Source organism: Rhinolophus ferrumequinum, chromosome 5 (assembly GCF_004115265.2).
Source record: "Rhinolophus ferrumequinum isolate MPI-CBG mRhiFer1 chromosome 5, mRhiFer1_v1.p, whole genome shotgun sequence".
Lineage (NCBI taxonomy): Eukaryota > Metazoa > Chordata > Mammalia > Chiroptera > Rhinolophidae > Rhinolophus > Rhinolophus ferrumequinum.
The window spans coordinates 34,308,933-34,332,814 of record NC_046288.1 but is presented as its reverse complement, the minus strand read 5'-3'; the positions used below and the strand labels follow the sequence as shown (position 1 = coordinate 34,332,814).

At 38.3% G+C, this 23,882-nt stretch overlaps 1 protein-coding gene across 1 annotated transcript in view; it reads right to left on the bottom strand.

Moving 5' to 3' along the window:
* Window positions 1–876: 876 nt before the first annotated feature.
* Window positions 877–23,882, bottom strand: part of ANXA3 (annexin A3) — a 57,941-nt gene continuing 34,935 nt past the window's right edge. Inside the window, exons 7-13 of the mRNA XM_033105305.1 lie at window positions 20,421–20,500; window positions 17,428–17,484; window positions 16,981–17,074; window positions 15,479–15,574; window positions 11,600–11,658; window positions 8,400–8,522; window positions 877–1,263 (exon numbers count right to left, since the gene is read on the bottom strand). Coding sequence (XP_032961196.1) covers window positions 1,204–1,263; window positions 8,400–8,522; window positions 11,600–11,658; window positions 15,479–15,574; window positions 16,981–17,074; window positions 17,428–17,484; window positions 20,421–20,500 — 569 coding nt within the window. The 3' untranslated portion in view covers window positions 877–1,203. The remainder of the gene's footprint in view (window positions 1,264–8,399; window positions 8,523–11,599; window positions 11,659–15,478; window positions 15,575–16,980; window positions 17,075–17,427; window positions 17,485–20,420; window positions 20,501–23,882) is intronic.

Here is a 23,882-nt window from a genome sequence, read left to right as displayed (position 1 = left end):
AATGCTGTCGTCATCATATTGATGTTTCTTGGTAATAATAATGACAACCCTGTAACTGAACATTCACCTTGTCTAGGCACAGGGCTAAGTGTTCACAGGCATTTATCTTAATCTTTAAGAAACTCTATGAGAAAGACAGGTGCTGTAATTACCACCGTTTTACAGATGAGAAAACTTTGGTTTAGCAGGGCTTAGTAGTTGCCAGGGTCCCAGAGCTAGTAAGTGGTAGGGCAGGAAGTCAAAACCAGGAGTTTAAGGACTCTAACTAAGTTCCTGTGCTTTATCCCAATATGCATTTTGGAAATCCCAGAACAAGGAATAACTTCTCTGTCTTTCTAAAAGGTCTCAGGAGTGTTTCCCAGTAAAATGCATTGATTAAAAGCTCTGGATTTTTTTTTTTTTACCTCATATATTTCATATTACTCAAGATATTTCATGTTAGGTACCTTTCAAATATAACACGAGGGACTTTTTGAAATGCCTAGTTCTGCAAACTTATTTTAGAGGAAAAGGAAACCTTAGAGGCTTGATTCTAAATACCCATTTGTAGGAAAGTAGTATTTAGCATGGAATAACCACAATTAATGCTTGCCATGCAAACAGGAAGTGGTTAGATTAACAGCACAGCAGACATTTTCTGAGGGCTAAAATAGCATATCACGCATTGCCACTCTGATAGCTTGATCATATCTAGAAAGGATAGGCAGGGTTACATACATCTTCATTTTTTATTCCTTTCTTAAAGATGAGTGCGATTAATAAGGAAATAGATAAACTGAAGCAGGAACAGCTTTTGTAACAAAAGTGTGTTGTAAAATATCATTAGTTGTTGGCACTAGGTACCAAAAAATGTTGGTAGATGCTAAAAACAGACAATTTAAGAAAGGCAACAACTTTTATTACTCGGCTTTTGCATTTAATGTTTTAGAACTGTACAAAGATTCTGACTTCCAAGCAGAAATATCATTTGGATAGTACTAGCAGATTCTTCATACCATTTTAAATAAACTACTACATTATGATGAGATGCTCTAAAACAATCACTTTGTTGCTGTTGTTATGGAACAATGAAAATTTCAGTTAGGAAAACAGGCTGCTGCTTATACTTGCTTGTACTTTTAAATCTGGTGAGAAAGAAGTAAACAGCGCTGTTAGAAAAGTCCATCATGGGAGCAGGCAACCTTTGGAGATGAAGTTCTTGACTCAGTCATCTCCTCCACAGATCTTTAAGAGTGTGACTTCATAGTCTCCAGAAGTGTCCGACTGCAAAGAACAGGACCGATGGAGAGAAGGACAGGTACAGCATAAATAATGAGGGTACCATAAATGAATCAAACCCCACAGCACTAGGGGATTCACTGGGGTGTGTACCATTTAGTAAAATGCACCTGTAGTTCCATCATTCATTCATACCTGGGTGTAATTATTTTCCAGCCTAGCATCTTCTTTACAGTATATAATATTTAAATTCCTCCAGATTTATCGCAGTTAAATTTAAATTTGGGTTTAATAAAATAAGATTGCATCAATTACATAATATTACATAATATTAATTTTCTCACAAAATTCTAACATAATTACATAATATTAATTTTCTAACAAAATTATAAAAAATAGTTAAAAAATTATATATATATTATATATATACAAAATTATAAGAAATTATATATATATATATATATATAGATGTAAAACATTTACCAAATACTTGCTCTTCAAAGATTAACGACTTTAACCCTTAGAAGAACTCTAAGCAGTAGGTGCCATAAATATTTCCATTTAATAGATAAGTAAAATGAGAAAACAGGTTAGGAAACTTGCTCCAAATCATATAGAAAATAAGCATAAGAGGCAGGATTCTAACCCAGATAGCCTCGCCCCTTAACACCATCTATATTGCCTGACTTAAGAAAGTAAAATGAACCACATCCCCAAAGAGTATGTTTCTTAGTTCCTTTCCCGTAGGCTAGCCAAAAAAGACGTAGATTCAGAAAAGATACCATGTGAAACTGAGGCTTAAAGTACAAAAAAGCCATGTTTGCTAAGCAAAAAAGGTAAAACCTTTGCATAGCATTGGAGATAAAACGTGGCTTTTAACCAAGATTGCCTAAAAAACTTCACATTATTATTCTATTCAAGGCAACTCGAACACTGAACACTTTTTATCACTTAAGTTTCACATTGGGGTAAATATTAAGTAAGCAGTAATGTAAAGGAAGCAATGAAGAAGGGTCATGTAGAAAACAGGTTAAGCATTACTTTCATAATAAGACACAAAAGGCATTAACATATACTCTTCGGTTTTATATAGATTTTTAGCTCTTCCCCTGCTGGCTTTCTTAAGTGTTGCCCTACCATACGTAATAATTTCTTGAACGGCTGACAAGTCAACTGCTCTTGCTTTGTATTAAAACAGCTCCCTCTACCCATCTCTGATCAAAATTGTAAAAATTATTAGGGGTTCTATCACTTAGTTGAGAAAATACATATAAGTAGCTTACTGCAGAGCTATATTTAAAATTCTGATCCACTGTAGGCATTAAACAAACATTCATCCTTTTCTCCTACATCTAGGCCCTTATGCCTTCTGGTAAAATAGATACTGTTTTTACATGGCATTTTAGAAATTTTATCACAAAAAAGTTCATGTATTTTCAAAACCTTTGAACATAATTTATGGCTTTCTAATTAGGCCACATTAATTGTTCTTAAGAAATTAACTAAATGTTTCTGACGGCCTGTTTTTAACAGTGGTACCAGTGGTTCTCTCATCTCTCAACTGTGATCCCATCTTCTATCCTTTGCATTTAATCCGCCCTGCCAATTATTTCTTTGTGGTGGTTTTTAAATTATTCTTTTTTTCCATTCTGACCACAACAAACCTACTCTAGGTTCTCATCCCTTGTCACTAGTTTCCTTGACTCTAGATTCACCAATTTGTATTCTCCAAGGTATTAGTTCTTATTGTTTTGTAAATCTCGTCCAATGACCGCCATAACCATCAACCACAGAGCCCTTACTTTCCCTGTAAGTAGTCCTGGCTTTTCTCCTTCCTCTTTGCTATCTCCATTTTTGTCTTCTTTGCAGGCTTATTTATCCTCTGCTATCCAGCCCATTAATTGTTAGTAAGCTTAAATCTCAGTTCTCTTCCCTTCTCAATCTATACTTTCTCCATAGAGAATGTGTATCCATGTCCAAGGATTCAATAACATAGTTGACTCTGAAAATATATCTCACCACTAGCTACTAATTTGACATTTCCACTTATGTGCTTCAAAGATATTGTGAACTTAACACATGCAAAACCTAACTCATGAACTTTCCATTCCCCAAAAAGAAAAGAGAGAAAACAAAACCCCCTAAAACCTGACGCTCTTGCAGAGAATGGCGTGACTATCTGTTTCCCATGTTAAACCTGGGAGTCGTACTTGGCACCTCTCTTTCTTGCTCCTCACACAAAGTGTCTTAATTATAACTCCTAAGTATCTTTTGAGTCTTTGCTCCTTCTCCATCTGTATTACTACTTTGTACTACCCACTCATAGCTACTCTAATATGACTAGTATAACTCATCACCCCACATCTATCTTATGTCTAATTCATTCTCCATAGCCACAGGGATCTTTTCACAATGGACTTCTAATCATGACACTAAGTGGTTACAACTAAAATTCTTCAGTGGCTTCCCACTGCTCTTAAGCTATAGAAAAATCCTTAAATTGTCAAAAGGTCTTGTGGGATCTGGTCCCTTCAACCACATTTTTCATTATTTTCCTCCACCAGAGGGCTTTACACTTGCAACTCCTTTTGTTAGAATGCTCTCCTGACTCCCGATCCCCACAACCTTTGCTTTGATGTTGTCTACTCATTTTTAATCTGAATCATAACTTCCTCATAGAAGCCTTTCCTATAGGTCAAATCCACCTATCACATGGTCTTATAGCACAATATCTAGTTCCTTTAAATTTAACATAGTTGTAATTTTACATTTATTTGTCATTCTGAAAGGATAGGAAGCTTTTTTTCTTTGCTTATAATTGTAACCCTGAACTTAACACATAATATTTAATCTATCTATCTATCTATCTATCTATCTATCTATCTATCTATCTATCTATATAGTTTTAGATTTTTTTTTATTGGGGAAGGGGAACAGGACTTTATTGAGGAATAGTGTGTACTTCCAGGACTTTTTTCCAAGTCAAGTTGTTGTCCTTTCAATCTTAGTTGTGGAGGGCGCAGCTCTCCACAAAAGGTCCAGTTGCCATTGCTAGTTGCAGGGGGCGCAGCCCAGGAGTCGAACCGGCAACCTTGTGGTTGAGAGCCTTCTGGCCCATGTGGGAATTGAACCAGCAGCCTTCGGAGTTAGGAGCACGGAGCTCCAATCGCCTGAGCCACCGGGCCGGCCCCTCATTTAATCAATATTTTTAATTGAATGAATGAAATACAAATTCCATGATCTCTGAGCTCTTTCAACTGAATTCATCTTACCATCTGGATTTTATTTTTCAATATTCCCCAAGGCAAACCTTCTAATCAACCAAGTGCCTAATTACTCTTTCCCCTCCTACTTCTCACCATACGTGTACTTCTAGAGCATTCACCTGTGAGAGCCCGTTGAGCATCATGGCACCTGGTCCATTGGAGGCACTCAACACGTGCTTATTAACCTGAAAGGCAGGCTCAAATCCGTTTCCCTAAGAAACATTCCCTGTCTAATCCCAAACTTCTTTTACTCTCAATTTCTATATTTCTATCCTGTGTACCCTACAACCTAGTATTTAATTGTATGCTGTTTCATATTATTACCTTATAATTATTTCATTTCTGCCCACCTCAAGTCTCCCCATAGATTATGAGTTAATTTAGGGTAGCTACTACTTTTTCCCTTAAAGAGATTGAAATTGTGCTATTTGTTAAATAGGTACTTAATTTGTTGATCAAGGAAATCTACCAAAAAAAGTAATGCATACAAAATTTCTATTAATATCTTATTAAGAAGAGATACACATTTATTTTTCATTTACCTTCTTTCCTTCTCTTCCCCACCAGTCATCACCTGAGACAGGTGTTAGTGAACAGAGAAATGTTTAAAAGAAAACAGAAGGAAGAGGAAGAGAGAACCAAGGGCCCAGATGATATTGCAGGGGTTCAGAACCAGTCACTCCAACATGTGCCTCTGTGGTACGTGGATTGTTTTAAGCTGAAGGTAACTGAGACCCTACAGAATCAAGAGAAACTTCTGCTGCTCCCCCCTTAACTACCTAGAAGAATTTGAATTAGGAGCCTTGCCCATAGTAAAAAATTATCAGAAATAACCTTTTTTGATCCATCTGTAGGGCAGGGCTAACTACAAATTACTGAACTTCTGCTCTTCTTATAATCCTGCAGTGACCCTCTGAAGGCATCTTACCTCAGAATGTCCCTTATACCTCATTTTAACTTTCTGTCCTTGAACTGCTCATGTATGTGGGGTTTCTAGGTGTACATATGTAATTAAATTTGGTTATTTTCTTTTGTTAATCTGCCTCATGTAGATTTAATTATTAGACCGACTAAAAGAAACTTGAAGGGGGGAGGAAGGATTCTTCCTTCCCCACAATACACACAATGGAACTCTAGCTTCTGAATTAGAGAAATGGAACCATCTTAAAGGATCCTATTCATCAATAGTGAAAATGTAATGACATTACTTAATAATGTACGTTAGGTGGTAGAAATGAAGAAAGCTTATATAATTTTACATTACAAAATGAACTCTTCAGCAATGGATTTTTCTTTTCTATCAAGATACCCAGAGTTAAATGTTTCCTAATACAATAAGCCTCCATTACTCAGACCATTGGGGAAGGGAGAGCTACTGGTTAACTTAATTTCCTGGTTTGCTAAGGGTGAACTGAAAGCCCTCTTTATGTTCAATCTTGTTACTGACAATCTTTATAAAATGTATGAGTCTACTTTTCTGCCTTGGTAAGAAAATATGGCTAACGTTATTGAATCTTCCTCTGTTGATTGAAACTATTGTAATGTGTCAGGATCGATTCAAATTGCATTGAGTGTAAGCAGTTGATGAAATCTGTGCTACGTCCCAGGCAGAGTCTGAGAGTTGCCTTTTTGAGTAAGTTCCTGATTTCAACTTAGGCATGCATGTCTTTCTGCGAACGTTTAGTATAAAAACAAAAGCACGGATTGAAAAAAAAAAAGGATTTTGGTAAATGAATCTAGTTAACTGATTGAAACGCATTCATTCATTCAAAGACCATTGGTGAGGCCTGTGGCAGGAACATTCTTGAGATGGCTGCGAAAAGGCCCAGGTCAACACGTGTACCTAGTTAAAGGTGGTTATCTGGGTAGGGCCAGCTCAACAATTAGACCAAGGATTCCAGCTGTTTACAGTGACACAGGAATGCAGACTAAACCGAGGCATCCCCGGTGGCCATGGCTGGATGTCACCTCCCACATAGCATGGGACTCCAGCATCGTAGGGGCTTGAGAGAGGTCGATGCTCAGGAGCAGGATGCATGAGTGCACGAATCATCCCCAAGCTGGGGCCTAGATTTCTAGACAGCTTGGACTCCACACCCAATTTTGGACCATCAGCACTCAGAGCAAACGTGTCTTTCGTGCAGGCTAGGTTGGTCCTTCTGAGCTCGGGCCTTGGTGACTCTATATTAATTTAGATCCACTTGTCTCTACCTCTGGACCTAATGCTTTCCAAAGATGATTTTTCTCCAGACATCTGTAGTGTGGATGGGGCTGAGGCATAGAAAGACTTGCCAGACATTTGTGAAGCCAGCCCTGGACTGCATCTTTTTTCAACTAGCCATCGGCTCTGTAGGCTGGAACCGTTTGATGGCTCGCTCAACAACCTGGGCTTCCACTTTGTTTCAGGGGTCCAAGTGGAAGCCCAGTGGACTTCCTCTATCACTCATTTACTGGAGACCTGTATGCCATTTGGGAGGCTAAGGTAGAAAACAGTCTTCAATGGAAGACTGTCAGGCAGGTCTAGGGGCTAGCCCCTTACTTCATTATTTCCTAGTTGCTATGTTCTTATTGGGACTATGCCTTTTGAACTTATATGGAAGCCTATTACACAATTTTTGCAGGTCTTACTTCCTTGTTAATTGTAATAATTAGTAATTTATTTGGGGTTTCTATGTATATAATATCAACTGAGACCTGAGAATAATGAAAATTGGTTTCATTCTTTAAAGCAGAAAGGAAGTCGTGTAACACGTTTTTAGGAAGATTCTCATCCAGAATGACAGACTGTAAGAGATCAATTTTTTTATTTAACTCAAGAAACTATTAAATATTGATAAATTCAATTTGATGCAAAATTGCATGGAAAAACACCTCAGGCATGTCAAAAGAAAAATAACAATCTGGGAAAAATATTTACAATTCACAGACAAATGGTAAATCTAACTTACGTGAAAAGAGGTGTTAAAAATTGACCCCTCCCCCAAAAAAATTAAAACCCCAATCCTCAACAGAATAATAGGCAAAGAACATTAAAAAAAAATCACATAAAAAGAAATGCAAATGGCATTTAAAACATGAAAATATGTTCCAGCCTCACACACATTAAGAAAAATGCATATTAAAACTACACTGAAATACAATTTCTCACCTATCATATTGTAAAAACTCATAAGCTTGAAAACACCCTCTTTGCCAAAATTATGGACAAACAAGAATTTGTACATTCTTCATGCAAATAGAGGTCAGTTGGTAGTATTTACCAAATTACAAATGTATTTACATCTATCTCAACAATCCTATCTACTTCTGAAAATTTATCCTACAGGTACACTTGTACCTTACAAAATTGGGTACACGAATTGCCACATTGTTTGTAATAGCAAGAAACTAGAAACATCTGTTGATGTGGTGGGTACAAATACACAAATAACAAAACGATATGTAGCTATTAAAAAGAATAAGAGAGCTTCTAGTATACTGAAATGCAAAAAACTCTGTTTCAGAACCATGCTATCATTTGTGTAAAATAAAGAGGAAATTTAAAATATGTATTTTTCTTTTCTTCTGTTGTCATAAAGAAACATTGAAATAGATAAAAACGCTGCAATATAGAAAACAGGTAAACAACTTGCATATGCCATTCACAAGAGAAAAAATATTAGTGGCCACTAAACCTTAAAAAAAAAAACCCAACGTTGAGTATCTATTACGTGTCTGAGAGTCTAGAGCCGAAAAATAGTCTCTTACTCTTAAGGGACATTTTACTATTACTATTTTAAACTCAGAAAAGACATTTACACATTGACAAGGAGAGAGAAATCTAAGACACACATCTCCATTTCTAAGGATTATAAGGGAAAGAGGATGGGTAGAGAAAGGCAAAATATGTTTTGCTGTTTTTAAGAGGAGACTTACTTTAATTGCTGAATGTAGGGAATAGCCACACCGCTTCTTAAACTCTGCTCGAATGTCCAGAAGGTCAATTTCTGATCTGGAAACCATTATTCGGTTCAGAGTAAACTCATCAGTTCCAGCACCCTGTTAAGAAATGTAGGTGTCCACAGTACAAATGTCATCAGTCACTAAACAACATATAGATCTATATTTAAAAGAAATAGACAATGATGCATAAAATAATCAACCACAGTGACTCTTCTTCATTCATTTACCATCAAACTTCATCATTCATTTATCCAAGACATATTTATTGAGCACTAACTCTGCCTATACCATGAAAACGGAGATACCCGTTAAGTTTCCAATTTTGTAAAAGATATAGGCAAGAAAACAGGTGATTGCAATATAATCTGACAGATAGAAAATATTGGGTACTATGGGAGCATATATTAGGCGTGCCTAAAATAGATTAAGGATTAGGAAAGGTCTGTCTCAGAAAGTGGTATTTAAGCTAATGCCTAAGTTGTCAGCCAGGAGAAGAAGGGGTGGGATTCATAGAGAGAGGGAAAAAATGTTCCAGTAGAGAAAACAGCATATATGAAGGTTTAGGACAAGAAAGAACGCCTCATTCATGGAGACACAAGTAATGAGGAAGAATAGCAAGAGCTGTGACTGGAAAGGCCAGACCTTGTAAATCATGAAATTAAATTCCGACATTATCCCAAGAGTGAAGAACTATCGCCATCTGTAAACATGAGAATATTGAGGTCAGATCAGATTTGTAGTTTCAGAAGATCCGTTTGACAGCAGTACAAGGAATGGATTGCAGGGCAGGAGTGGAATGAAGATAATAGAATAAGATAATAGAATAAGACTAGAAGGTTTGGGACTCATCCCCTGGTGACTGCAGTAACAACAACAAAAAGATGGGGCCGGCCCGGTGGCTCAGGCGGTTAGAGCTCCATGCTCCTAACTCCGAAGGCTGCCGGTTCGATTCCCACATGGGCCAGTGGGCTCTCAACCACAAGGTTGCCAGTTCAATTCCTCAAGTCCCGCAAGGGATGGTGGGCAGCACCCCCTGCAACTAAGGTTGAACACGGCACCTTGAGCTGAGCTGCCGCTGAGCTCCTGGATGGTTCAGTTGGTTGGAGCGCGTCCTCTCAACCACAAGGTTGCCGGTTCAACTCCCGCAAGGAATGGTGGGTTGTGACCCCTGCAACTAGCAACGACAAGTGGACCTGGAGCTGAGCTGCGCCCTCCACAACTAAGACTGAAAGGACAACTTGAAGCTGAACAGCACCCTCCACAACTAAGATTGAAAGGACAACAACTTGACTTGGAAAAAAGTCCTGGAAGTACACACTATAAAGTTCTGTTCCCCTTCCCCAATAAAATCTTTAAAAAAAAAGAAAAAGAAGAGAATGATGATGGTCTGAAGTAGAAAAATGGCAGTACGGATGGAGAACATGTGTAGGTTTAAGAAAAGCTTATAAAGGTAAATGAAAAAACTTGATGTATATTATCTAAGGAGAATGAAGGAGAGGGAGAAATGTAAAATTTCTGAGCAGTTGGGTGGATATTGACACTCTTCATTCCTTCAACAAATGCTTATTGAGCATCTACTATATGCCAGACATTGTTCCATGTACTGTGCATATGATAGGGAACAACACTGATAATACTTCCATTATCTCCTCACGGAGTTTACATTCCAGCGGATGGAGATGGTCAGTAAAGAAAATAAATAAATTGTTTAAGTAAGCAGTAAGAAGAACTACGACATGGAGTATAACTGAAAGGGAGTCAACTGACCTGTGTAGTCAGGGAAGACCTCCCTCAAGAGGTGACATTTGAGCAGAGACCTGATAGATAAGAAGGAGCCAGCCATGGGTGATCTGGAGAAGGTACATTTCAGGCAGAAGGACAACAGATGCAAAGACTTTGCGGTGGGAAGAGACTTGGCATAGCCTAGGAACAGAAAGGCTGAGTGAGGCGGCTGAGGCACAGAGAACAAGGATGAGGAGGAATGACACAACTTCAGACAGCTGGGCAAGTCCAGTTCCTGTTGGGGCTAAAAAAGAAAATGAATACTTTTCCTCCCACTTTCTAAGTTCTTCTAGCTGGGCTAATAATCAAATTAAGAGAGACAGATCAATAGGAGAAAATCCAATTTTCAATACATGTGCACGGGGAATTCACATAAGCCTGATAATTCCAAAGACAGTGAGGTAACATTGGTTATATATGACATTTTGGACAAAGGAGAAGGGGGTGGGAGGGACAGGGTATTAGAGTTCAGAAGTGAGAACAGGCGATTTACAGGTAGCTGAGGAAGAACAGAACACACCTGGCAGGAAAATTCTTGCTAGGCAACTCAGAAACAATGGGACACAGGGTGGTATCCAGTTAGTAGGGCCCTGCCTGAAGCTCCCTATTTACCACACTTCATTCAAATTAAGTTAAGGCAACATCCAAAGATCTCCTTCCTGAAGCTGGTTTTTCTGTCTGAATCTCTTGGGCAGGAAAGGGAGGGTCCAAGTTTCTTTCTGAGTCTTTTGTTTCTTAATAACCAGCTTGAAATCAATATCCCCAAAGGTAAAACTTTTGGTCCCCTTCAGGCTATCTGCTGAGATGACTGAACACAGAACAGGGTGGGAGGTGTGGTAAGGGAAATAATGTGTTCACATTGGATACAGCTTGGATGGTGCATGTGGACTTGCACAGGAAATGGCCAGTAAAGAAACTGAAGTAAGCATCTTTTATGTGCCAGGCCCAATGACAGGGTCTGAAGATATAAAAGAGAAAGAAATAGTCCTGTACTCATGGAGCTCACCATCTAGCAGCGACAACAGACAAGAAAACATGGTTGTTTCCATAGCATGAAAGGCTGATGAGTCCAGGCTTGGTTTATTTTAAGCAAGGCAGCTTGAGAGGCCACTGGGATCGGCCAAGTTTGAGATTTGACATTCTAAAACAAGTTTTACTGCCTACACTTACTGTGAACTCTGGGAAATAATTTAGTCAACAGTTCACTGTACCTATCTCTATAATGATTAAGAAACTCATTATCAACCCATAAGACAAATTAGCAGACAAATTAGCTGCAAAAGAAAACTCATCAAAATGGAAGAGAAGTGTGAAATTCCATCAATATTAAGTACTATTTTTACATTATCCTTGAGAGAAGCTAAGAATGTGTGTGAAATTTCCAGACCAACCTTCAAAGCTCGATGCAGTCTTTCAGCTAAAAAGGCAGGCAAGTTCCTTGAACAATGAACTGTATGAAAAGTAAAGCAATGTTCAGTTTCATTTAATAGTATTTGAGTTAATATACAGCAATACGTCTTTAAAAAGGATTCTTTGGGTAACCATACCATTCTACACCGTCCCCATTACTGGCTTTTGTTTAGAATCAAAGAATGAATGCTTAACCTGAATTTCAAAGCCTTATAACGTTATGTTTGCACGGAACTTTAGCACAGTAATTATCTTTAGCCTTGGAAAAATAAAATTACCTGCCAAAGAAACTCCCACCTCAGCTGACTCATCTCAGAAACACCAACACCTACGCTTACACTGATAACTCCATAGGGTATACCCTTGCTCCATTTCTAACAACTTGGACCATTGATGAATAACTTGGGTCTAAAGACTATAGAGATGTTCTAAAGAACTCATTTGGTAAGAAGGAGCACTGGTGTGCAACTTAAAACCAGTTTTTCAAACGGAAAGATTGGCTAGATTTAGAATGTATAGGCTGGTTAGAGTAATTATATTAGAACCAGCGCCTGTAATCTAAATTCAGTCACCAGAAAAAAATCCTGCATTCTTTCAATTCTTTACTTTTGAAATGACAAGTAAAACAGAAAAGTGAAACAAGAAAAAGGAAATTGGCCAAAACATAAGCAAATTAATTATCCTTTAAATAAACTGCAAATTGTCAGAAATAGAAAAGTCTGTAGAGACTAAACCTATTTATTGCAACACATTTACTTTTATCATCTGAAATGTGAGCTACAGGTAGGAATCTGACCAAAAGTGAATAAATTTCATAATAAATTTTGGAGATCAGAACAAGAATGAGTAGCTTTCTCACAGTGCCTTATAGACTCTCTTAAGAAAAGTGAAAAAGGCCTTTAGTTTGAGTAACTGACTTAAGGGAAACAGAGGGGAAATGTATTAGCAACTCAAACCTGGAATCTGGGTCAAATATAAAAATAGTGCCGGATGTCTGAGAAGAAACCAACCAGTTGAATTGCTGTTACCTATTTTTTCTCATATTAAGCAAGCCTTAATACTTTGATCAAAAGTATTGCCTACTTTTATTAAGCTTTTCAGTCATCTCCCTCCCCCTAAACTAAATCTTCATAGAAGCCTTTCTTTTTGTAGCTGTGTAGCTAGTCCTCTGCTTTATGTTCTTAACCACCAGGTTTGTTCTTTATGTCATAAAGTTTTGGGAGGTGGTAGAATATGTAGTGATTGGAAGCTTGCTTTAGCACCCAGCATCATAAATAGGGAAACTCAGGGAAATCTCTGACACTCAGGGAGTCCACTGAAATTAATTATGATGACCAAGTGTTCACAGATGCCTATTTCTTACACCCTGTGTTGTCTTGACCAAACTTTAGTCAGTCCTGTCTCTTCCCCCCAGGTCCCTGAACTCTGGTTTCCTGCCCCGCCCCTCCAGCCTGAGTTAGCACTAAAACACAAGAGAATCAGCTGACAGAACTAGACACATTTCCTGTCAAACCCCAACAATTGTGTCCCCTTGCTTATCCAACTTCCCCTTAAAAGAAAAGCCTTTTCTGCTTGAGATTCTCACACATTTCTGAGATGAAAGCGTCCTGCCTATTTGTAAGTCTTTTTGAATACAGCCTCTCCCTGTCTAAGTCTAGATTTGACAACTAGAAATGCTCCTCTTATGCATTTCTAAGGTGACACAGCTCAGGTGGGTTTTCACATCAAAAACTATGTGTTGACATACTGTATTAGACGCCTTGTATATGAAACATTTAGAATAGGTGGATCTTATTAACACAGAAAGTAGATTGGTGGTTACCAGGGGCTGGGGGAAACCACCAGTGGGTACAGCGTTTCTTCTGGGGCTGATGAAATTATCCTAAATTTAGATTGTGGTGATGGTCGCACAACTCTGTAAATATACTAAAAAGTACTGAATTGTATACTTTGAACGGATGAATTTTATGGTATGTGAGTTATATCTCAGTAAAGACTAAAAAATACTGTGATGTATTCCAGTGGTAAACTGAAATAGAAAATGAAAGTATGACATATCTTGAACTTTAAATGCGTTGAATTATAAGGTCTTTCTTTTACTTGATATAATAATATACATGGTAGCCCAAATTTAGTGTATCATTCAATATATATTTCCAAGAATACTTCTTGGCTCAGTGAGTGATAGTTTGTACATCTCAATAAACTTTTTCAAATATTTCAGCAGGCAAAATAAAAAGCAGTAAAATTGATGTAAAGATGAACATAAAATGAAAAAAATATCTGGCTATATCATTGCTACTGGAATATTCTCAGAACTACTTATGGAGACTGACCTCTATTTCATTTTTTTAAATTGAAAAAGAATCTTTTTTCCTTCTTTATTGGCCAGTCTTTTAGTAATTTAAACAGAGTCAACAGTGTTTTTTTTTTTTTTTTTTTGAGCAGCTCTTGGATAAAGAGCCCTATTCTTGGCATGGACGAGAGAATCAGAAGTTAAATGAAATAACACATGTGAAGGAAGCCCTGAGACTAGGGACTGGAACTTAGTCAGTGCTTGCTCCCTGTTATGTTTTCTGTAATTTACTTTAAAACATGTCAGCACGGACTGTGTGATATATGTGTGTATCAGTCCATGTCTACACTGCAGCACATCAAGTGGTTGGTTAACATCACAGATCGTGGAGCCTGACTGCCTGGGTTAGAGTCTCAACTCTGCCACATATTCCCTGGGGAACCTCTCTGCACCTCAAGATTACCATCTCTACCAAGGAGACAATAATAGTCCCTAATCCATGGAGTTGTTGTGAGGCTTCAATGTGTTGATATTTGTAAAGAATCTAGCCCAGTGCTGAGCACGTGGTAAGTGCCAGATGAGCGTTTATTTAAAAATACAGTATGAAGTACCCTAATTCGGAGTTTACCTCCAGAGGTGGTAATTAACATTTGTAGATGAGTCAGAGGCTCACTCCAGAGGCGGTTACCCTTAGACATCAGCTATCTTTATCTCACCATAGGAGCTATTAATTACCATGATGGATGTTAGAAATGATTTTTCATTGATGAAGTTCCACGATGTGTGAAGTACAGGTACTCCTTCCGACCTTGGAATTAATGAGGCGGACGCCTGTAGGGAGCCCAGCAGCCACCCTAAATTAGGGTGGTTTAAGATTCCTAACAATCCTGTGTGTGGATGAGCACTTTGCAGATTTTGTTGCTCAACTCTGACTACAAAGGTCACTGATCCTTGATTAGTGTCTCATTGCTCTGAAAGTACCTTTCTTGCAAAGTGTTCTTCGGGTGCCTAAAAGCACAGACTGCTGAGAATCTCACTGAAAAGACAGATCAGCTTATATAACTAACGGTGTTTTTGTCTGCTTGTTAATCCACGTGTCTCTCTAGGAAAGGATTCAGTCAGTGACTTCCTTTCTTTTTGACACACTCCCCGCTAGCACAGCCAAAGGGGAGGAGACCTATAGTTCCGACCTGAGCTCAACTTTTGGAGGCCACTGACATCTTCCAAAATAACCCAAAATGGTGAATTACCAAATTGGCTGAGGTCTCAGCTTTCAACAAGGCTCAACAAAAACGCCAGTACAAATGTAATATTCTCATCTCTCAAGTAGTTTACAATCCAAACGTGGTGACAAGTCAAATACAAAGTTAAGAGCAAAGTAAGACAAGAGAACTTTTTCATGCATCCATTTAAAAACATTGGTTGAGCATATGGTGTGGACGGTGGATTGCACTGGGGGCTGTGGGGATGGATCAGCCAGGATTCTTACATGAAGGGAGCCAACCTTGCCACTGATTTCAGACAAGAGCAAAGTAACTCAGTTTATAAGCACTCAAGGGCTTACCTATGGCCAGCAGTAAGTCTTCAAAATGCCCAGATAATTCTCCTTTGATGCTGTCCTCAATGTCCTTCTGGCTAATATTTCTGTATTCATCAAATGCTAAAAAGCAGTACCACAAAAACATTTAAAGCATCCCTGTTGACCACACACGAATATATTCCAGTTTTGGGTTTGACATACAGCAAATCAAGGTGGTAGGTGGCAAGCTCAAAAACTTTACATCATCAAAATTTGAACACAGAAGATTTTTTGTTTCTTCATTTCTTTTTTAAAAAATCATCAGTAATACAACTTCAACTTCATAAGCCATTTTCTTCAACGATTTTCCTCTCTCTCTTTCCTCCCTCTTCCCAGGCTGTTAGCACTTAAAACAGGCTGAAAAGTTAAATAATCAATAATTTATCTAGTAAGGTGGGCTAATTTTAAATTATAGCAGCACCTAGCAAGCAACAGTGTGGTTGTTAATCAAATATGTTTTATCTGCTAAAGAAATCTTAACTATGAAGGTTTCTTTGTGCTGAGTAAATCATTCCCTAAGGGAGCATGACCTATTTCACACTTACCCAAAGGCATTTGAATTTCTTGACCAGTTTTTGCCCCAAAGCAAAACCTGTACATACATCACCAACCATGTAGGTGTACTTTGTAAGCCAAGTAAAGTTTTTCCAAGTAAATTTTGAAAAATGAAATTTGGGAGAGAGATCTAGGAGTGTTTCAAGTAAAGACATTAATAAAGCAACTACAATAAACGATTACCAGTATTTTATAAATGACATCTTAATGCCAAAATTAAAGAAGGGGAAACTCAGAATTAAAAAAGGCATGGAAATATCCTGATGTTTTCTCATTTTTCCATGAATTCGGCATAAACTTAGTCATGCACTGTGGTTGTTCTCCAGACTTGCACCTGGAAAGCCACAGTCTCATGTTCAGAGTAAATGGAGTTGTGGGCTTCTGGGTGCTGTGGCTTCCAGAATGCTTAGGAAGATGCATGACTGAAGGGGTGGGTGCTTAGCGGTTCCACGTAGTAGTTGCTTTGATAAAGAGAGCTGTTTACCCTCCCCTATGCACATCAGAAAGAGCTGAATGCTCATCCATGTTAATTCATTAACAGAGGTATCACAATGCCTGGTTTTTCTGGAAAGTGGCTAACTAGGGAAGAGTTGGGGTGGAAGTAACACAGTTAGGCTCCTCTATCCCATAGGAACACGCCTGTCTGCTCCCACCCTAGAGGGCTGCTCCTTTTCTTCTTCCTGCCATCCGACCTCCATGTATTCCCTGTCACTCACTAGGTAATCACCTCAGCCTCCAGGGAAAACAACAGTAGTGTCCGTTCTGCCTTGACTTAGAACACAGTTTCCCCATGTTGTTTCCTGAATTGTCAATACATAAAAATGGAGCAACCCTTGTAATTTTTAACTTCATTTTCCAGAACTTTGTATGTTAACCTCAAAAACACTTGCAAAACAACACAAACCCAAAAAGATTGTAATGAGAGTCCTTACTTAGTTTTAGCTGAGGAAAGCTCCTTAAACACAGGATCTCCGTGAATTTATCTTCATCTGTGCCCCATCTGTTCTCACCGGCATTATAGAGAATCTATGGGACAAAGGAGGAAGATTTAAATGTTATTATGAGCACAATTCTTTTTCTCTTGTTAAGGAGATGGAATGAGAAGAGTGGGAGGTTGACTTTATTTTAGAGGTCAATGAGGTAAGTATTCAAGTCTCTCTCACTTCTCGCAGACTGGAAATCTGAGTCGGGGTGGCAGGAGCTAGGGGAATAATAGCCACCACTGGGGAAGGCAGAGAGCTGGGGTTGGGTGATCGCAGCCGTCAGGCTTCTCCTTCACACAGGACGGGAGACAACAGTTCCAGCTGGTGCCACAGAAACGAGAAGGCAGGCAGTGGTGGAATAGTTAAATGAGATGCTTTCTTTGCTCTGTTACTGACCTGGGCATCCTTTTTGGCTAGATGCTCATCCACTTTCAGGCTTTCGTCTCTTCTGCCCTAAATAGGGAAGATGAAAACATCTTCAGGAAGATGAAGACAACAACAGGAAGACAGAATAGTCTAACACTTGGTATTCCAACCCCAATCTTAGAAGTTCTTCTCCCGTGGAGGTCATGTAGCATAGAGGAATCAGGCACCAGGGTTCTCATTCTGACTCTGCCACTGCCTAGCCAGGAAATTTGTAGCAAATCGTATAATTTTCTAAGTCTCAGTTTCCCTCTTCTGAAAACTCAAAGATCTTATGGGAATGAAAACACAAGGCACAGACTGGGAGAAAATATTGACGAACACAAATCTGACACAGGACTTGTACCCAACATATATAAAGAACTCTTTAACATTCACCAATAAGACAGCAAACAACCCAGTTGAAAAAAGGGCAAAAGATCTGAATAGACATCAGATATACAGATGGCAAGAGAGTACATGAAAAGATGTTCATTATCACGTCATCAGGAAATTAAAAATTAAAACAATAAAATAGCAAGCACTACACACTAATTAGAATGGCTAAGATCCAAAACACCTTCAACATCCTATTGCTGGCATGAATTTGGAACAAGAGAAACTCTCACTCTTTGCTGGTGGGAAATCAAAATGGTACAGTTACTCTGGAAGACAGTTTGGTAGTTTCTTAATAAAACTATACCTTACCATACAATTGAGCTTCTTGGTATTTACCCAAAAGAGTTGAAAACTTAGGTTGACACAAAAACTTGCACATGAATATTTACAGGAGTTTTTGTTCCTAATTGCCAAAACTTGGAAGCAACTAAGAGGCCCTTCAACAGGCGAAACATACAGGAGTATGCCTCTGTGATGGAATAGTATTCAGCGATGAAAAGGAAATGAGTTGTCAAGCCAGGAAAAGACACTTAGCATATTGCTGAGCAAAGAAGCCAGTTTAAAAAGGCTGCATACTGTATAATTCCAACCATCTGACAGTCTAGAAAAGGCAATTACAGAGAGAATAAAGAGATCAGTGGTTGCCAGGGGTTCGGAAGAAGGAAGGGATGCATAATTAGAGCACAAAGGATTTGTAGGGCAGTAAAACTACTCTGTGTGATACTGTAATGGTGGACACATGACATTACACATTTGTCAAAACACATAGAAATGTCCTGATGGACATTATGGATTTCAGTTAATGATAATGTATCAGTATTCATTCATCAACTGTAACAAACATACCACTCTAATGTAAGATGTCAGTAATAAGGGAAACCATGAGGGGTGGGACGAGGGGCATATATGGAAGCTCTCTGTACTTTCTACTCAATTTTTCTGAAAATCTAAAACTGCTCTAAAAAATAAAATCTAGAGGGGGAAAAAAAAACAACCTCGAAGTTTCCCACCAACTCCGCTATTGAAGGCTCTGTCGCTAAGTCTGAGTGTGGGCTCGTGTGCGAACACTTCAGTCCATTATAGCAGCTGGGAGATGGACAGAGAAAAGAAGATGGCCTGAATGGTTTTGAAAATTATAGGTGAAAAAAACATTTGGCTGTAATATTTAAAAAACACATTTGTTTTTACTTTCAAATATTAGATCCTTGTATGCCTGTCTGATTTTTGCATGATTTCATTTGTTTCTTTTCAGTGCTGCTGATACTCTACTGTTAGTTTGCCATCTTGTTCTCTCACCACACATTCTTTCCAATAATATAAATGCTGATTATCAATAATAGTAAGCTGCCACCACCATGTACCGATCACTTTCTATGTGTACTTCGTATTATCTATGTATGTATGTATGTATATATGTATGTATGTATGTATCTAATCTAGCTATCTATCATCTATCTTTACAGGACCCTAAGAGGTTAGTACTACCATTCTTTTAATTTTACAGATTTGAAAACAAAGGTCTTAAGGCTTAAAGTTACTTGTCCAGGCACTTAAAGCTAGTAGGCAACACGGGACCAGAAGATTCCAGGTATGTTTGATTCTAGAAGCCTGCCCTGAAGCCGCACTCTCCACTGTCTCCTGTGGGCACATACTTACAAGCATGAGCACACACAAATGGATGTGTGCAGTTTTGAATACAAACCTCTGGAAGTGTACGTTTGCACCAATGCCTCATAAATTGGGTTTGTAGGTTCAACCTTCAAACATTTAAAACAACTGAACCACAATTGGGATAAATTGTTTTCTAGTGGCATAGTGTTTCCACTTTGACAAGCGCTGTTTCAGCCCTCAGGTTGAGACCATTGTTGAGATTTTTTTCTCACACATTAAGGGCTGTAAATCAGCTGAAAGAAGCAGCTGAAAGAGGTTGGTGAAATGGGACTGAAAATACTTTCTCCTTTACACACACCTGTGATTATATCGATCCTTGACCTTGCCACCTTTATTATAGTCATGAGCTTCCTAAAAAATGACAGCAAGGTGTGGCCGCATTTGGTCACATGGTGATAAATGGTTTAGCAACTGTTCCAAAGGTGCGAGGATGAAGTTGCAGCAAGTCAATTTTTTTAAAAAATCCTGGGACTGATATACCCATCTCTGAAGATAATTTTTCCGTAGCTTGCTTCCTACTTAATTAAAATGCTAACAAAAGAAATACATATTCTTTGGATTCTAGAAGAAAAAAACATTTTCTTACAAGTGGAGACACTTATAATGGAAATAAACCATCACTTTATGTCAGATGATATACCAGACATTCCTAATATATTGTGAAACATGATCAAAACACTTTTAATCCATATACTAACCAAAAAAAGGTTTTTCAGTTACATCATTATGTTCTAGTTTTATGATGGTGGCTAAATATTATACTGCTTGGTGGCAATATAAATGTAAAATGAGTAAATCATTTCATAAAGAAAATTGCAAACTCATTGACTCAGTTTGGTTATTTTTAAACTCCCTAATAATTACTGTTGAGCAGGCAGCTTCTTGAGAAATTAAAAAATAAAAAAATAAAACCTTACATCTGCCAAAGTCAACAGAGCTTTCCGGAAGTCACCAGATGTTTCAGAACTAATGTCATCTCCAAGACTCTTCTTATATACTGAAATCAAATAAGAATGAAATTAAGCCTTGACAAACTGAAAATTATTATAAAACAGAGAAAATCTTAAAGTCAACATTGGCAAGGAATGAGTAACTGATAAAAAAAAAAATCTTGCACTTCATGGTGCTCTTCTGAGATGGATACATTCTTCTTGTAACTATTACTGTAGTGTGTGCTATGGTAGATGCACAAATTCCAGAAAGAATTGCCGTTCTGGACCAAATCACAGTCCATTTCATCTGATAATGGCACTAAGGAACGTATGAGGTGTGATCACAAAATACAGTGGATGTTAAAAAAAAAAAAATTACAGTAAAAGACACATTGCCATTTATCCCCCTCAAAATACTCCCCCTTGCTTCAAACACACTTATCCCATCGTTGTTGCCACTTTCTGAAGCAGTTCTGGAAGTCCTCTTTCATGAGGAGTTCCAAGTCTTTAGTCGTGCTGTGGTGGCTGCCTCAATGTCCTGAATCTATTCAAAACATTTACCTTTCATGGTCATTTTGACTTTGCGGAAGAGCCAGAAGTCACATGGTGCCTGATCCAGTGAATAAGATGGATGAGGACACACCATAATGTTTTCATTTGACAGAAATTGTTCTACCAGAAGTTATGTGTGACAACAGCCTTCCTTTCGTGATTGAAAAATACAGTGAATGCTGCTGCTGAGTGCCATCCAACAGAAAGGCAGGGATCTTTAATACTAAGGTGCATCAAACCTTAGTAACAGTGTGTGATAAGTTTCAACTTGTTCCATGCAGTCAATCGGGTGTGAGCTATAGTTGAGAGAAGGTGTGTTTTAAAGTGAGCCATAAATCATCCTCCATCATGACAACGCTCCGTGTCACACATCGCTTCTGGTATATGGCAGTTTCTATCAAATAAAACCATTACCGTGCGTCTTCATCCACCGTATTTCACTGGATCTGGCACCATGTGATTTCAAACTCTTAAAAATGATTCAAAGTCAAAACGATTCAGGACGTCAAGGCAGCCATGACAGAGCAACTAAAGACACTCATGAAAGAGAACTTCCAGAAATGCTTCAGAAAGTGGCAAGAACAATGGGATGAATTCGAAGTGAGGGGGAGTATTTTGAGAGGGATTAATGGCAATGTGTCTTTTACTGTAATAAAAATTTTAAAATTAAACATGCACTGTATTGTTTGATCAAACCTCGTATGTATAGTGGGAAAGCTAGAGTGGGCAAGCTGCTAGTATGGCTTCCAATTTCTATTATCTCCCTCTTTCATAGTGCTAGAATCCTGATATTGATCAAGACATGCACAGTGTGAAGACTACATTCTCAGCTTTCCTCTGAGCTAGGTACAGCTCCATGACTAAGTTCCTGGCAATGAAGTGTAGGCAGACAAATGTGACACTGCAGAGGAATCTCCTTAAGGGATGGTTCATACTCATCTTAGCCCCTTCCACCATCCTACTGCCTGGTATATTGACTGATAACTGGAGCCCAGGCAGCCATCTTGGAGTATGAAGACCAGGACCACATGTTAGTGATGGTATAAAAGTAAGCAGGAAGGCTCCTGGATTCCTGAAAGTTTTGAGGTGCTATCCTACCGGTCCTAGAATTGTCTATCACTGGATTTCTTCTACATATGAGAGAAATACATTTATATCTTATCTGAGCCACTGTTATTTTGCTGTTTTACTGAACCTAACTCCAATCTTAACGTACACATCTAGATTGTATTATTCGATAGCTCTCAAAAATAAGAAAGTTACCCTAAAACATACTATTTTTCCATAACAAATAACAATTATGTGCTCACATATTTTACTACTGACTAGTTGTAGCCTGTTTTGCATAGTTTGTTATGTACAATGTCCACTGATTTTAAATCTCTGTTCTGCTCCCCCCATGCCTCACAGTGATGCCCTTTGGGACATTATGCACTGGGATGTAGCTGATAGGTTGCTCCTTGAATTCTGCCTGCATCATTTGGAAGAGCTCTATAAATTAGTCATATGAATGCTTGTCCTTTAAAGTCAATAAAAGACAATTATAGAAAGTGAAATGAGATTATCTAATAGCAAAAACTGTGTTGAGATGGAAACTTTTCCAGCATGATTTTACTAAGTCTCTTTATGAAATCTATAACTTTCCAGAGCAATTCAAATAAGCACAACCTACTATAAATATAAATTATTTAAGTAATGATATCACAAGGTAGGCATCATTTGACCTAACAGTCATGATATTGTTACGTCTATCCTTCACTCTAATTAGGAAAAAAAATTAATTTAAAAATACCAAGCTGAAGAATAAAGCTCTCATTTGTTAGAATTTGAGGGAGTATTTTATAATTTTAGAATCTTCTAGATGAGACTTTATAGTGATCTCATACAGCCTCTCCATGCTTCCCTTTACCCAAATATTTTGCAGGAAATAAAATATGAAATAGAATAAAATTATGAAAATTACTTCAATGCAACTTGACAACTACTTTATGCATTTTGATGCACAATACGGTATAGAAAACCAAAAAAATGTTTTAATAGTACAGGAGCTTGAAGCAGAACCTAGAGTTCTTAATCCCTGATTCAGTGCTCTCTCATACACCACTAACTTTAGAATACTGGAAAGAGATCTGAATTTAGCTCTCTATTTATTTAGACTCTACTGTGGCATTGTACTGCATGAGCCATGTAAAATGCCTGGTCCCTTTATGAGGGCCAAGTTGACAGTCTGCTTTGATGGATTTCTTATGCATGGGTCACCGTTTCACATTATATGATACCATCCTCTTGCTACAGATGATGCAACAGGGATGGCATCTGACCCGGTGAGAGAACACTGGCCAAAATAATACTCTCTACTAGAGAGTGCTTTCCTGAGCCCATTTAATCTTCTCCTTAGGGAATGAGCTATACAGAAAAGGAATAACAGAGAAGTGAAAAGACCCCAAGAAAGAAGGCACAAAACAGTAGCCAACAATAAGCAGAAACCATGGGAAAATATAAGCCTGGAGTACACAGACACCATGTGGTCAGGGAAGAGAAGTTACTTGGCAGAGTCAAAAACAGCAGAAGCAGAGGGAGGAGTGTGAGTCACTGTGATGAAAACATCAGCACAGAAAGCACTGGAGGTCTGATGCTGAGGGAGCGACAAGATAGCTGAGTCACTAGGCCAGTGTTGTGTCGTGAATCTCTGTATCGCCTGGCTGTACCTGATTGCGACCATTTCCTTTCTTTACTTCTTCTGTATCATTAATCCCTACTAACCAAGGTACCCTAGATGCAATTCCATTCCTGATAGCCTTAGAGAGCTTAACTCATATAGCTATCAGGGCATCTGGTACCTGAACTACTGTCACTTGTCATATTTACAAAACAATAATCCTAAATGCTAGAAAT